The sequence below is a fragment of the Ziziphus jujuba genome, chromosome 3 (assembly GCF_031755915.1).
Source record: "Ziziphus jujuba cultivar Dongzao chromosome 3, ASM3175591v1".
NCBI classification, from domain to species: domain Eukaryota; kingdom Viridiplantae; phylum Streptophyta; class Magnoliopsida; order Rosales; family Rhamnaceae; genus Ziziphus; species Ziziphus jujuba.
The window spans coordinates 28,551,835-28,566,287 of NC_083381.1; the positions used below are offsets into that span (position 1 = coordinate 28,551,835).

General features: G+C 33.6%; 1 protein-coding gene across 1 annotated transcript; it reads right to left on the reverse strand.

Moving 5' to 3' along the window:
- Positions 1-7,786: 7,786 nt before the first annotated feature.
- Positions 7,787-9,594, reverse strand: LOC107423451 (probable glutathione S-transferase parC). Its single transcript, XM_025076008.3, has 2 exons — positions 9,179-9,594; positions 7,787-8,345 (listed from the first exon to the last, which is right to left on the reverse strand). Exons 1-2 carry the CDS (start codon positions 9,509-9,511, stop codon positions 8,001-8,003), a joined length of 678 nt encoding a protein of 225 aa, XP_024931776.1. The 5' UTR covers positions 9,512-9,594; the 3' UTR covers positions 7,787-8,000.
- Positions 9,595-14,453: the final 4,859 nt, after the last annotated feature.

The window sequence follows — 14,453 nt, forward strand, 5'->3', positions numbered from 1 at the left end:
TCGCGTGACCCGTTTGGACTGGAACCGGGTCACCCGTGACCCGGTTGGCTGAAGAAGAAGAGAGAAACGACGTGTCGTTTTGGGTGTCTGCTGATGTCAGCACGACACGTCGTTTGCTGACGTCAGCAAATGACGTCAGCAAGCCCCAAAGAAAAAAAAAACTCTTTTTTTTAATTGATTTATTTGTTTATTTATTAATTAATTTAGTGATTCAATTGTTCAATTTATTTATTTATTGTTTGTTTATTTGTTTAATTATCACATTCCAATTTTATTAAATTAAATTAAATATTTGTGATTGGAAAATTGGATTGTGTGAGCTTACCCAAAGAGGCTTTGTGCCTAGTTGGTATAGTAGTGTGGGATTTTAGGTACTCACCTATCGTGAGACTTATTTTATCTGCATTATGTGTACCAATGAAATGTATATTGGCATAGTGGATGGGATGTTTTATATTTGCCTATTTCATGAAATTGCCAATATGTTATTTTTCTCCTATTTATTAACCAGGGTCTATGCGGGTAATTAAGCTACCCTATCGGTAGTTTTAGTTGCTTTGTATGATGCCTGGAATGGCAGTGGAAGTTAATTAAATGCCATGTATTGCAGGTTCTGAGTTGCCCTGTCGGTGATTCAGTTCAATGCATTTGATTGTGGTTATTTGGTTGACTGTCCCTGGCCCGCGCAAGGGTATCTTTAGTGCTACAAAGACCCTAGGCGATATTTATGTTTTTGTTTTTGTGTTGAGGGGCTGGAAAATAGTAATTGAATTGTCTTAAATTTTTTTTTTAAATGTCTTGTTGTTTACTATTTTTACAGCTAGTAGCACCCCAAATCTTATGCCTATGACTGCCATGATGAAATTGGATGGGACAAATTATCAGAAATGGAAGAAAACCTTAGTTATGAATTTGACCTTCATGAAATTGGATTTGCCTTTGGAGATAGATCCACCAGAGATTCCGACTGATGAGAGTACTGTAGCAGCTAAAAAACTTTATGAGGATTGGAAGCACTCTAATAAGTGCTGTATGATGATGATGGAGAATTACATGGATGAGGCCATATATGCTAGTATTCCTAAAGTGGATACTGCAAAGGGACTTCTTGAGGAGATAGGAAAGAAGTTTATCAAGTTTGATATGAATGAGAAGCATCATTATTTGGACCTATTGAACAATACCAAGTATGATGGTATTAAAGGAGTAAGGGACCATATTATGCTACTTTCCTCCTATTATAATAAGCTGAAGGATCTTAAGATGGACATTGGAGAGGAGTTCTTGACCTATTCTATAATGAGGAGTCTTCCATCAAAGTTTGATAATATAAGGTCGAGTTTGAATACTAAGAAAGAAGGTTGTAGTTTGGAGGAATTGACTACTATCCTTGTCAAGGAAGAGGATGATATTAAATTAAGTAAGTCTAGGTCTGTTGCTATGGTTTCACATCAGGTAGATAAGTCCAAGAAGTTTTTCCAAAAGAAGGGACAAGGATTCAAGCCAGGACAAGGTTTCAAGCCTGGGCAGGGTTTTGACCCCAATAGGAAGAAGTTTTCTGGTATGAAGCCTAAAGGGCCAAGGGATGGTGGTTTTTAGATTAGAGAAAGGAAAGAGTACTTCAATGGAAGGTGTGGATACTGCAATAAAGTTGGGCACAAGAAGATTTACTGTTGGACCTTAAAGGGAAAGCAAGAGAAGAAAGGTAATATTTTAATGATTGAGACCAATATTATCGATGTGCCTATGAATTCTTGGTGGTTAGATACTGGAGAAACAATTCATGTTACTAATTCATTGCAGGGGATGATAAGCCGAAGGGGCCCAACCAATCTTGAGCAGCATGTTTATATGGGAGATAGCTCAAGAGTGAAGGTGGACATTGTGGGAACAATCAAGTTGAAGCTTGCCACTGGATATGTTTTGGAGTTGCAAGAAGTTTCTTATGTACCTTCAATAAGAAGAAACTTGTTATCTATTTCTGTTTTGGATAGTCAAGGTTATAGTTTTTTGTTTGGAAATAACAAAGTTGAATTATTTAAGGATGGTAAAGTTGTTGGTTTTGGAACTTTATGTGGCAATTTATATAAGCTTGATTTATTTAATAATGGTCTCAATTTCTTTGTTAATTCTATTGTTGCTTCCAAACACCCAAGAGTTAATGACAATTCCTCAATGTTATGGCATAAACGTTTGGGACATATTTCTAGGCACAGAATGGAAAGGTTAGTGAAGGATGGGATACTTCCTAATCTTGATTTCTCTGATCTTTTGACTTGTGTTGAATGTGTGAAAGGGAAGTTAACTGCCAAGGTAAGAAAGGATAAGTTAGCTAGGTGTGGAGATGTTTTGGAGTTAATCCACACTGACATATGTGGACCTTTTACACTAACTGCTTTGGGTGGTTATAGATATTTTATTACTTTCATTGACGATTACTCTCGTTATGGACATGTTGAGCTTATTCGTGAGAAGTCAGATTCTTTAGTTGCCTTTAAAGAGTTTAAGGTAAAGATGGAGCTTCAAAAGAATAAGAAAATAAAAGCTGTAAGGTCTGATAGAGGTGGTGAGTTTTATGGTAGATATGATGAGACTAGAAGGAACCCAGGGCCTTTTGCTATTTATTTGCGTGATTGTGGAATTGATGTGCAATATACAATGCCTGGTACACCTCAGAAAAATGGCATAGCTGAGAGAAGGAATAGAACTTTGTTGGATATGGTGCGGTCTATGTTGGCAAATTCTAGGTTGCCAGATTATTTGTGGGGAGAGGCTTTAAGGACGGCGGCTTATATTTTGAATCAAGCTCCAAGTAAGTCCGTTCCTAAGACACCTTTTGAGTTGTGGTCAGGAAGAAAGCCTAATTTGCATCATTTTCGAATATGGGGTTGCAAAGCTGAAGTAAGGATTTATAATCCCCAAATTAAGAAGTTAGATCCTAAAACCGTTAGTGGATATTTTGTTGGCTATTGTATAGGATCTAGGGGTTCAAGATTCTTTTGTCCTTCTCACACCACCAAGATCGTGGAATCAGACAGGGCCATTTATTTTGAAGATGATTTTGGGTTTGATGATAGTAATGGTCCAAGGGAATCTCAATTTAGAGAAGAAAGTGTTTTCATTCCTAATATAGTTGTTCTTGATAGAGATATTGTTGATCCAGTAGTTGATGAACCAGTAGTTGGTCAGAATGAACTCATTGTTGAAGAGCAGGATATTCCAGCTATTGCAGATGCTGATGTACCTTTGAGGAGGTCACAAAGGACTAGGAGATCAGCTATTCCTGATGACTATGAGGTTGACTTGCAAGAGCATGAGTTTGACATAAGTGATGATTCAGATCCAGTCACTTATGAGGAAGCCATAAATAGTTCAAATTCAAATTTTTGGTTGGATGCAATGGAAGATGAAATGAAATCCATGGAATCAAATGGAGTATGGGATTTGGTTGAGTTACCAGAGGGTAGTAAGCCTAATGGGTGCAAATGGGTCTTTAAGACTAAAAAGGACTCCAATGGTCAAGTGGAGAGGTATAAGGCTAGACTTGTAGCTAAAGAGTTTAGTCAGAAGGAAGGAATTGATTATACAGAGACTTTTTCTCCCGTATCCACAAAGGATTCTTTTAGAATCATTATGGCGATTGTGGTGCATTATGACCTGGAGTTGCATCAGATGGATGTCAGAACTGCTTTTCTGAATGGTGATTTATATGAGGATGTATATATGGTTCAACCAGTTGGTTTCCAACAAACGGGGAATGGTAATTTGGTTTGTAAGCTTAAGAAATCTATTTATGGTCTTAAACAAACTTCAAGACAATGGTATCTTAAGTTTGATGAGGTTGTCACCCAAAATGGCTTTAAGGAGAATGTTGTTGATAGATGCATATATATGAAGGTCAGTGAGAGCAGTTTTATATTTCTGGTGTTGTATGTTGATGACATACTTTTGGCTACTAATGACACTGACCTATTAGCTGAGACAAAGCAGATGTTGTGCAACCATTTTGATATGAAAGATCTTGGTGAGGCTTCTTTTGTTTTGGGCATCAAGATTGTTCGAGATAGAACTAATTATGTAGTGCAATTGTCTCAGAGAGCTTATATTAATAGAATTCTTAAGAGATTTGATATGCATAATTGTTCTCCTGGAAGTGTACCGGTTACGAAAGGTGAAAAATTTTCTAAAGATCAGTGTCCCAAGAATGATAGAGAAAGGATGGCAATGAAGAATGTTCGCTATTCTTCAGCAGTAGGTAGTTTGATGTATGCTCAAGTATGTACACGGCCTGATATAGCTTTTACTGTGGGTGTGCTTGGTAGATTTATGAGCAATCCTGGTCCTATTCATTACCAAGCAGTTAAGAAGGTCTTTAGGTATCTTCAGGGTACTAAAGATCATATGTTGACATATCGTCACACCAACTCTCTTGAAGTAGTGGGTTATAGTGATGCAGACTATAAAGGTTGTGTGGATGATAAGAAATCTACCACTGGTTATATATTTATCATGGCAGGAGGTGCTGTGTCTTGGCGGAGTGCCAAGCAGTCAGTGACAGCATCCTCGACTATGGAGGCAGAGTATGTGGCGTGTTATGAGGCTACTCGTCATGCAGTTTGGCTACGGAATTTTATCCGTGATTTAGGAGTAGTTGACTCCATTGAGAGGCCTATTATGATGTATTGTGATAATACTGCAGCGGTGTCTTTCTCCAATAATTTAAAAGGTACTCCTGGTGCGAAGAACATTGATGTGAAATATTTTGTGGTAAAGGAGAAAGTTGAAAAGGGCCTCATTACTGTTGTTCACACGCTGACTTATAGCATGGTGGCAGATCCACTGACCAAGGCTTTACCGGTAGGCATATTTGAGGAGCATGTGTCCCGTATATGATTGTTAGGCAGTTGAGACTGCTGTGGGTCAGTGGGAGTTTGTTATGTTTTCTGTAGTAATATCCATGTTGAGAATTATTTATTTCTTTGAATATTTTAATATATTGATGTATGTGGATCATTATTTATTTATGAGATGATTTATTACACATATTATTGCTCCTTGTATTTACAGGCTTGTTGAGACTATTAGTCTATGTATATGTGTATGTTGATCCACAGGTGCCATGGTGAATCCCTACTACTTAGTTTGGGTATATTGTTGTATCCTGTCGATACGCAATGTGCTTGAATGAAATGGTTTTGTGTGTTGGGGGATTGCACATGGTTAGGTAAATCTCTACTACCTAGACTGAGTTTATGGCATGCAAAGTACTCAGTTGAAATGGTATAATGTTTTTGGAGATTTACTGAGAGAATCTCTACTGCCTAGTCTAGTATATTATTGTGCCCTGTCGGTATACTATATATTTGGATGAAATGGCATTATGGTTCGGGAGATTCTATAGTAAGTGAGTTTGGATTTTATATGATGATGATTAGGCAGTCCAAGTGGGAGAATGTTGGATAAATTAATATTTGTGGACTTGGCATAATCAATTACTCACTTACAGGGCCTATTTATGCCATTAATGGGACTGGCTTATTTTATTATTTTGTAGTAGGGCCTTTGGTCACACACTCTCTATAAGACTCCAGTTGGCCCATTGGACTGGAGGACCAACTCTCTTTATAAGCCCATTGACTTATCCATATTTTTCCTAGTATAATTATATTATCAAATTATTATTATTTTATGTGTGTCAAAAATTAATGGATAAGTCTGACTTGCAGAGACTATTTAAAGGGTCTAGGGCAAGTGAACATGAGATACCATACAGTATTTGGAAATTAGGGTTTTTCAGAAATCTGAGAGTGGTTTGAGAGTAGTGTGTCCATAGGCACTACTTTACGTTGTTTCTATTTTGCAGGATTAAAGATTTAATTTATCAATGGCTGCGTTTGGAGGTTAGTAATTTATGATCTATGGAATTTATTATGTATATTTAGATCCATAAAATCTAACATCGGTGGGCAACATGAGCATCAGCAATAGCTTCATCATTAATTTGAGAATCAGTCTTATGAAGGTAAGCCTCATATTCCAATAGCCTTTCATGTAAATCTTCAAATGAAATTTCAGTATCCCTGGATTGAAGTGCTACAAAAAATTCTTTTAAATCAGAATTTAAGCCATTGATAACATAAATGGTTATTTCTTCATCTTTGAGAGGTGCATTAAGCAAGGCTAGCTCATCTGCCGCTCCTTTGATATCAAACATATAGGTGGTGATATTTTGAGATCCTTGAGGCTTGACAAGCTACTCCCGAAGCCAAATAATGCGAGCCCTGGATGGCTTGGCATATGTGAGTGAGAGTTTAGTCCATAATTCTTGTGAAGTTTTAGCCGAGGCAACCATGGGAACAAGATCACGAGACAAGGATGCTAATAAGGACCCATAGAGAAGCTGATACTGTCTGGTCCAATACACATATGCTAGATGAGAAGAGGAAGATGGATACAAAAGAGAGCCATCAATGTAACAGTAAGGGCATAGCCATAAAGAAGGGCATCCCATTGAGCTTTCCAGGTAAAAAAGTTATCAGAGGTAAGCCGAATAGGGGCTTGAGTAGCAACATTGAGGAAAACTAAATTAGCAAAGTCGAAATTTTGGGTATCAGTCATGGAAGTAGAGGAAGAATCAGCCATAGCAGTAGAAAAACCAGAAGAAAACTGGAGGAAAAATAAAAAATAAAAATAAAAAAACTCTTTAGAGTAAGGGCTCTGATACCATATAGAGAACGTGAATAGTTAAACAGAAGCTATTTCATTTAATCAACAGAAGTGCTTATATACATGATGGAATACAAGATAAACATCTAATAACTAAACATATACACATGTGACATTCAAAATACAAGTAACCAATATTCAAAATACAAATAACAGATAGACAGATTTAGTAAACATAGGAGTCTTCTTTATCTCCTTCTTTATCTCTATTAATTATGCCATGTAGCGAAGCTTATAGCCTATAGCTTATAGCAAAGCTTTCTTAATGATGTAATTTCTTGTGGATTCTCTTATTTTAAGTCTAAATTTTATAAATTTGTTGGAAAATGAGATTCTTTTATTTAGATCATAATGGTTGAATCAAACGTAATGCTAATATTTATACTTGAGCTTTCGATCTTTAAGAACATGCACAATAATGTTGCTAAAAGAATCTACAACATCCTACTAATTATGTTGTTAAATAATGCATTGACAACATACGTTTAGTTGTTTAATAACAAATTTAGAGTGTCGTTAAATGTATTGACAACGTGAGGTGTGCGTTGTTAAATACTAATACTTATAACAACATGTTGATAGACAAAACACTCTAGTATGTTGTTAAATCCTATCCACAACATGCAATTCATGTTCTGATTTATATTTTTGTTCTAGTGTGTAATTTATCCAACAATTATCTATTATTAATTTTCTTGTAAAAAATATATTTAAATATATATATATATATATATTTAGAATAGTTTATTTTAATAAAAAAAATTTGAAATTAATATAATATATATGCTACCGATGTTTCCTGTCCCTTGTCAAATGGATCGTTTTGGTTTAGTATCGAAAAGCTCACAAACTAAATCCATATTGTATGAGTATGGGAGGATGTAAAAGTTGTTTTCGTGATTTGAGAAAAATAATAATAATAATAATAATAACAAGAGAAACGTCCACTGTCCCAAAAAAACTAGAGATATGTCTAGTACTGACAAACGAACAAGGTTTTTTTTTTTTTTTTTCTTTTTCTTTTTTATTGATAAGCTTGACAACACAACAAACAACGGTTAATATGCATAATCAACATTTGCCCGAATGCAGTCTCCTCTGTTTATTAACACACTAAAAGCATATTTATTAGACGCACCAAATTGTCCAAATACAGCACTACCAAAGGCTCCATCATAAAGAAGGAAAGAAAAAAAAATCATAAGTCCAACCAAAAATAAATAAGCAAAACCCCATTTCAGTAGAAAACCAAACTCTTCTTTGGTATATTGTTTCTATTCTAGTCCATACTTCTTTCTTATCTCCACAACAAAACCAAGAATCTTGTTGTGATCAGGAAGAGTTTTAGAAACACTTTCTCTGTGTAGACACCTCTTGACCCATATTATAATTTTGGGGCACTCTGCCTCTAGACTAAACTCCCCAAAAGTCTCATAAGCATGGAACCAGCTATAGAATGTGATAAAAGATATGTCTATAAACCCAAATGTGTCACCCCCGAAGTATGCCTTTTCTCCAAGTTCTCCTTCCAATACCTTCAAGGTTTCTATGAATACTTTCTTGGCTGCCTCTTTTTCATCTCCTTTTCTCGACCATAAGTTTTTGCCCACACCGTACAACTACATAAATATGTTTTAGTTTAATGCCAATTAGAGTTCATGACAGAAAATAATAATAATAATGATGATGATAATAATAATAATAATAATAATAACAAAAAGTAAATTAGGAATTAAGTAACAAGGACATACAAGTTAAATTTTCTACAAACTAGATCATAATTATCAGTTTTCTTTTTAATTCTTGTATATGGAGTGGAGATTCTAATTTGGAACAGCAGTTATAATAATTATTACTTCAAGATATCATACGTTTCAACTATATAATAATCATATTACCAAAAGAAAAATTATATATGTTGCTAACATACATCTTGTAACGTTGAATTAAACAACAACTAAACAATATTTATTTGCTAATCCAACCGTTTCCAGAAAGACAAAAGAAAACAGCAAAACAAAAAACCCCAAAAAAAAATAATGATAAAAGCAGAATCACAGGTTTCCACCCCCCCCCCCCCCCCCCCAAAACATCTTTTTCCTATAAAAAAACAAAAATAAAAATAAAAATTCAATGTTTTTCAAGATAATAATAATAATGAAGAAAAAATGCACCCATATCCTCCAATTAAATTTCATTGCTTTCTTTAAGAAAACTATCTTAAATATTCTCAAAGAAAAGCTAACAATTAAGTAGAACAAGCAACAAGACTAATTAAACCAGCAGAAACAGAAGAATTCATGATTATGTTATTATTACCATCAATATTAAGTATTTTATAATACAAATTTGCATTTTTCTCACATAACAAAAAGAAATGTAAAAGATCTATTATCTACGACATATAATACAAGTTGGCAGTGAGTGAAAGACTGAGAAATCGGAGACTAACCTTCTGGTCAATAAAATTGGCCCAGAACCTAGCATGAGCTCTCTGGTAAGGATCCGAGGGCAGCAATGGAGCTCCATTACCCTTCCAAACCTCCTCAATATATTCCAAAATTATGAGCGACTCACAGATGGGTTTGCCACAGTGGATTAGAACCGGGACTTTCTTATGAACCGGGTTCATCTCCAGAAGCTCTGAGCCTTTGTTGATTAAATCCTGCTCTTTATACACATACTTAATTCCTTTCTCTGCCAAGGCTATTCTGACCCTCATGCCGTACATGCTTGGCCAAAAGTCCAACAGAACCACCTCCTCTTGATCTTTGAATTCCGCCATTAATGTAGCAGGTATAGAAGAAAAACACAAAGAGCAAGACCAATGAAATGGAGGTGGTGATGAGGGGTATTTATACAGAAAGCAATGACGTTGTAATGTCCGTCGTCGTAGGAGAGAGAGATTTTTTTTTTTTTTTGGTCAGAATAAAAAGAATATATATTTTTAAAAGGTATAGATGAAAGGGACATACGACCTCACTCCTTATAAGGACAGGAAGTTGATCAAGGGTGTTTTGCAGAATCTTCCGGCCGGTATATACGATGGCATCAGCTATGTTGTCTTGGAGAAGATGTCGTTTATGTGTCACTCATTATGTTTGGATATGTACTACATTTTCAGCACTCAAACGCTGGAAACAAATATAAACGACATTAATTCACTAGCAAAATAAAAAATTTGTATAAGGTTTTAATTATTTTAAGAGAAATTAGTATCTGTTACTGAAATAATGCACTCTACATAATTTTTCTTTTTCATTTTCTATCGCGAACTCACACTTTTCTTGTACTGACGTTGGTCCATGTGTTAAAAGTCTAAATATAATTGGTCATGCGCATGTTACATATGATGATCATACAAGGGCAACAGACATCATTTCACATCCCTCACCTTTTCTATTTTTATTTCTGTTTTGGCTCAAATTGCCGTAAAGTTAAGGAAACTGGCAGAGTGATCGAAAGTGAGAGACAAGGAACTTGAAAAAGAGGGCTTGTAGAAGATAAAGGATCAATATGTGAGAGGAAGAAAGAGGAATTTGACTATGGGAGGGAGAAAGTGTCAATTGCTTGGATAATAGTTTTCTTCGCAGGAGTTGACAATTTTCAAAAAAAAATAATAATAATAAAAAATGAAAACGAACGAACCAGAAGATCATAAAGGAAGAGTTTGGGCTAGAAGAAGTATAAACTAATATTTTTAGAGTGATTTATTTGTTAGCTAACATTTTTCTAATATATTCAGGGCCAAGAAAACTATAAGCTTTCTTTTACCATTTTTAGACAATTTTGTATGGTAAAAAAAAAAAAAAAGTAAAAGATTATGTTTCAGATTCATGCATTTCTAAGTTAGAACTCGGTCATGGAGGAATCAAAGTAACTCATACAAAATTCAACGTTCATATACAGTGATGAACTTGGTATTTGCCTTCGACGAATATTCTCTTTTTTTCTTTTTTTTTTTTTTTTTTTTTTGGTATATGATTCATATTGGGTAAGAAAATTTTTAAAGAAAAAAAAAATTGCCTATGTGTTGTCCCGAATTCAGAACCATGTACTTCCTTCTTATCTCATTCTTCTTAATGCCCACGAAATCCTTCTTAGAGCCACGCCTGCCATTGAACCCATAGTCCATTTTTGTGGACATGACCGATAGTTCTCTCTCACTGCCTTTTCTTCCTTGAGAGAACCTACCCACAACAAACCCACCATTGGGCAACCTCAGTTGGTCAACTTGATAGGATCTGCCCCAGGATACCTTCTACAAATCCCAAAGTGGCATTGTTTAGGGAAATCCATTAAGTAAGTAAACCTTATGGAAAGCCCAATGAAACCTCACCAAAAATCATGAACGTCTTAGAACATAAGTAAATCAAGAAACACTCCAAATATATTACACATCATTAAAATAATCTCCAAACTGCAATTTTATAGTTAATCTCCACCACTAACAACACAACCACAACATAAACCAATTTTATAAGTACTAAATACATATACCACTATGTCTATTACATTCAAAGCATATTAAAGAAACTGTTTCAAATATCTACGATAATACCAAGATATACTAAGTACTATAAAGGTAAAAGATTGATAAAGTTTGCAAAGTCTATTGATGTGGGATGCAGCTGATAATATGATACGCGAGGAGAGCTATTAGTTAACAAGTACAGGAGGAATGGATTAAAATACTAAAACATGAGATAGTGATATCACAGTTAGTGGCATGGTATAATAAAAGAAAATAACAATTTATTGTTGCAAACTGCTCTCTCAAGATTTCACATTCCACTCTTTTAAAAAGTTTTCATTTTAAAACCATTTCACAAAATCCAACTTGTATCCCAAACATTTAACTTAACATTTAATAGATACAATAATTTAAAATCCATAAACCATAAAATTAACCATGAATTGCCATATTTTATAAATAGTTTTATGTAAAAATATGAGTGATAAGTCGAAGATAAATTATCGAGTAAAATTATAAAATAACAATATATAATAAAACACTTACAATGAACATTAAAATATACCTAGGAGCTACTAGGCAATGTATGGTGTCACGAAACACTATTAAACAGTAAAGAGATATATAGAAACCAATGTCATGATGGAATGACACATAACTTAATCATCATTCCAAGAGAGAACGACTCAAAACTCAATCATCATTCTCTCATACCTTGGCAACATTCAATCTTATGGTCACGAGGGAGTGGCACACAATTAAATCATCATTTTGAGAGAACGGTATACAACTCAATCATTATTATCTCATATTATGATTACATACAGGATGACTAAGCCTATGCACGGCTAGCGACATAGAAAAAAAAAAAACACTAGTACTATATGGTACACCACTTAAAAACAGCAATATAATATTCATAAACAATCATTTCAAGATCAAACTTTCTATTTTTTTTAAAAAAAAACAAATACGGTATTATAAACTAGGATTTAGTATTCAAACCCAACCATTATCTAAATATTCAAAAGATTCCAAATCCCTATTTTATACTAAAATATAAATACCAACACTAAAATATATATAACCATAAACTATTTTTAAGGTACTTTGAAATATAAAACACTTAGACATACCTAGAAATAAATAATTTCCAATCCACTTTTTCAAAATTAATTATTTTCAAAAGAATTAAAATATGAATTCAGATACAAAGATATTTAAATATCAAGATTCTCAAGTTCATTATGAACACATTAGAGTTTAAAATCGTTTAAAAACTAATCAAAAGTCATATAAATGATAATACGTATATATAAAAACATATATCCATATATGTATACAATAAGCATTTAAATCGATCCATGTATATAAAATATTCAAACCAACTTATATTGTAAGAATATGTCCAATATCATTTAAAAACATAAACCCCTCACAAATACCATTGATGCTCACTCCTATTCCTCCATAGGGTCGCCTCTTGACGTAGTACAGATACCTATAATATAACAAAACTTTCATTGGGCTTCAAAAATTAAACTAAAGACATTAATGTATACCAAATATCCTAAACTAATTTCTAGAATTCTAAGATCCTGAAGATCTTGGAATGGTTGAATTATACTATGAACCCTTTGGATTCGATATCCAAAATTAGGATTCTTCAACCTATGAGCAATATGATAGAATTGAACCTTGTAATAAGTCCTTGTAACCTCTATTAACACTTTACCAACAACAACTTGGTCTTAGATTATCTAGTTACTAGCCAAATGAAACATAATTACTCTTAACTCACTTACCTAAAATTGAGTATTTTCCATCTATTTGATAATTTTCAAATTTAATGATTCAACGAGTTCTTATAAACCATTAGCAACTTAAATATACCAAGATTAGCCAAAGAAAACATTCTTAGATGATCGAATTTTATTAAACCCAATATATCCATTCATCCGAAATTGAGGTTTTCAAAATTCTTAACCAAATTGTGCAATCTATATATCAAAACAAAGCTTAAGAGATCTACAAACAAAATCTACCATAAAATAGAGTTAATGGTGGTTAAAGGTTGCATAAAAATTGAAGACAAAGTGTTTCCAAAACTTAATTTGGTTGCTGGGAAAAACGGATACTTTTGAGCTTGAAGAATGACAAAAATGAACTCAGAATGTCCAAAACATATGGAAAGACCTTATTTTTCCATTACCAAAAGTGCTCAAATATTGGAGATCAAAAAATGGAATCCATAAATTTTCCAGCAAGATTCTAGAGACTATTCAATCTGTTTTTGTTAAAAAAATGTTTTTTGCCATGCAAGCTTTTTAATGCCACAAATAGCTAAGCAAACAGAGGTCGGTAAAGTAAGTTATGAGGTTTTGAAATTGTGTGCTTAGAAAGAGAAAGCTTGAGATAGAGACAACAACAATGGCTGCCATTTTTAGTTGGAAAGAGGAAGAAGTTGATCAAATTTAACCTAATTTTTGTGCCCCCTCATTACAAAAATGTCATTAACTTGTTTTAATTGTAACTTTCGAATTGTAGCTCCAATTTCAATATATTCCACATCTCCGCGAACTCACTTCGATGAGTTCTATACAATAGTATCCAAATCAAAACCAAATTTTATCTTAAAAAGAGGTCAAACTTGGTCCAACTTAAAAGTCAAATTTTATCAAACTTGGTCAACCCTAGCAAACCGCTCAAAAATTCAAATTTAGGTGTTTTCTTGGAACAAGTGACTACATAACCCCATTATCTTCATGGACATATGCCAGCGATTGATTGGAATTAGGAGAAGTTATTTTTTTGGCAGTTAATGTTGGCACATAGCATATGAATTTCTCAGAGAAAGCTATGCAAGAATACATTATAAGTGACGTTAAGAGCCATGATCATCATGTTAAGAGGCATTAGAATTTCATGCATTGTTAAAAAAGAGTTATTTACCCTCATTTCATGCATTTTTAAAAAAAAGAGTTATTTATTGATGAATATAATTTATTTTTTTTAATTTGGTAATAAAAGATCAATATAAGTTTTTAAAACATCTATCAAATCTTTTTATTCGAAAAATTTCCAGATATATATATATATATATATATATATATTTATATATGTATATATATTGGTAATTTGGATTGCATTGAAGCACAAAAGAATGGAAAATTTCTCTATGTGAAAGGATCCATAATACATGTGACGCAATGTATGTGAAAGCATTTCAGGGTAATTTGATAGTCTCTTTGTA

What these genes read in the sequence shown, in the direction of transcription:
- LOC107423451 (XM_025076008.3), bottom strand. Translation starts at nt 9,511, where the DNA reads ATGGCGGAATTCAAAGATCAAGAGGAGGTGGTTCTGTTGGACTTTTGG. An exon ending in CCAATTTTATTGACCAGAAG is followed by an intron (nt 8,346 to 9,178) that starts GTTAGTCTCCGA and finishes ATATTTATGTAG; the next exon opens with TTGTACGGTGTGGGCAAAAA.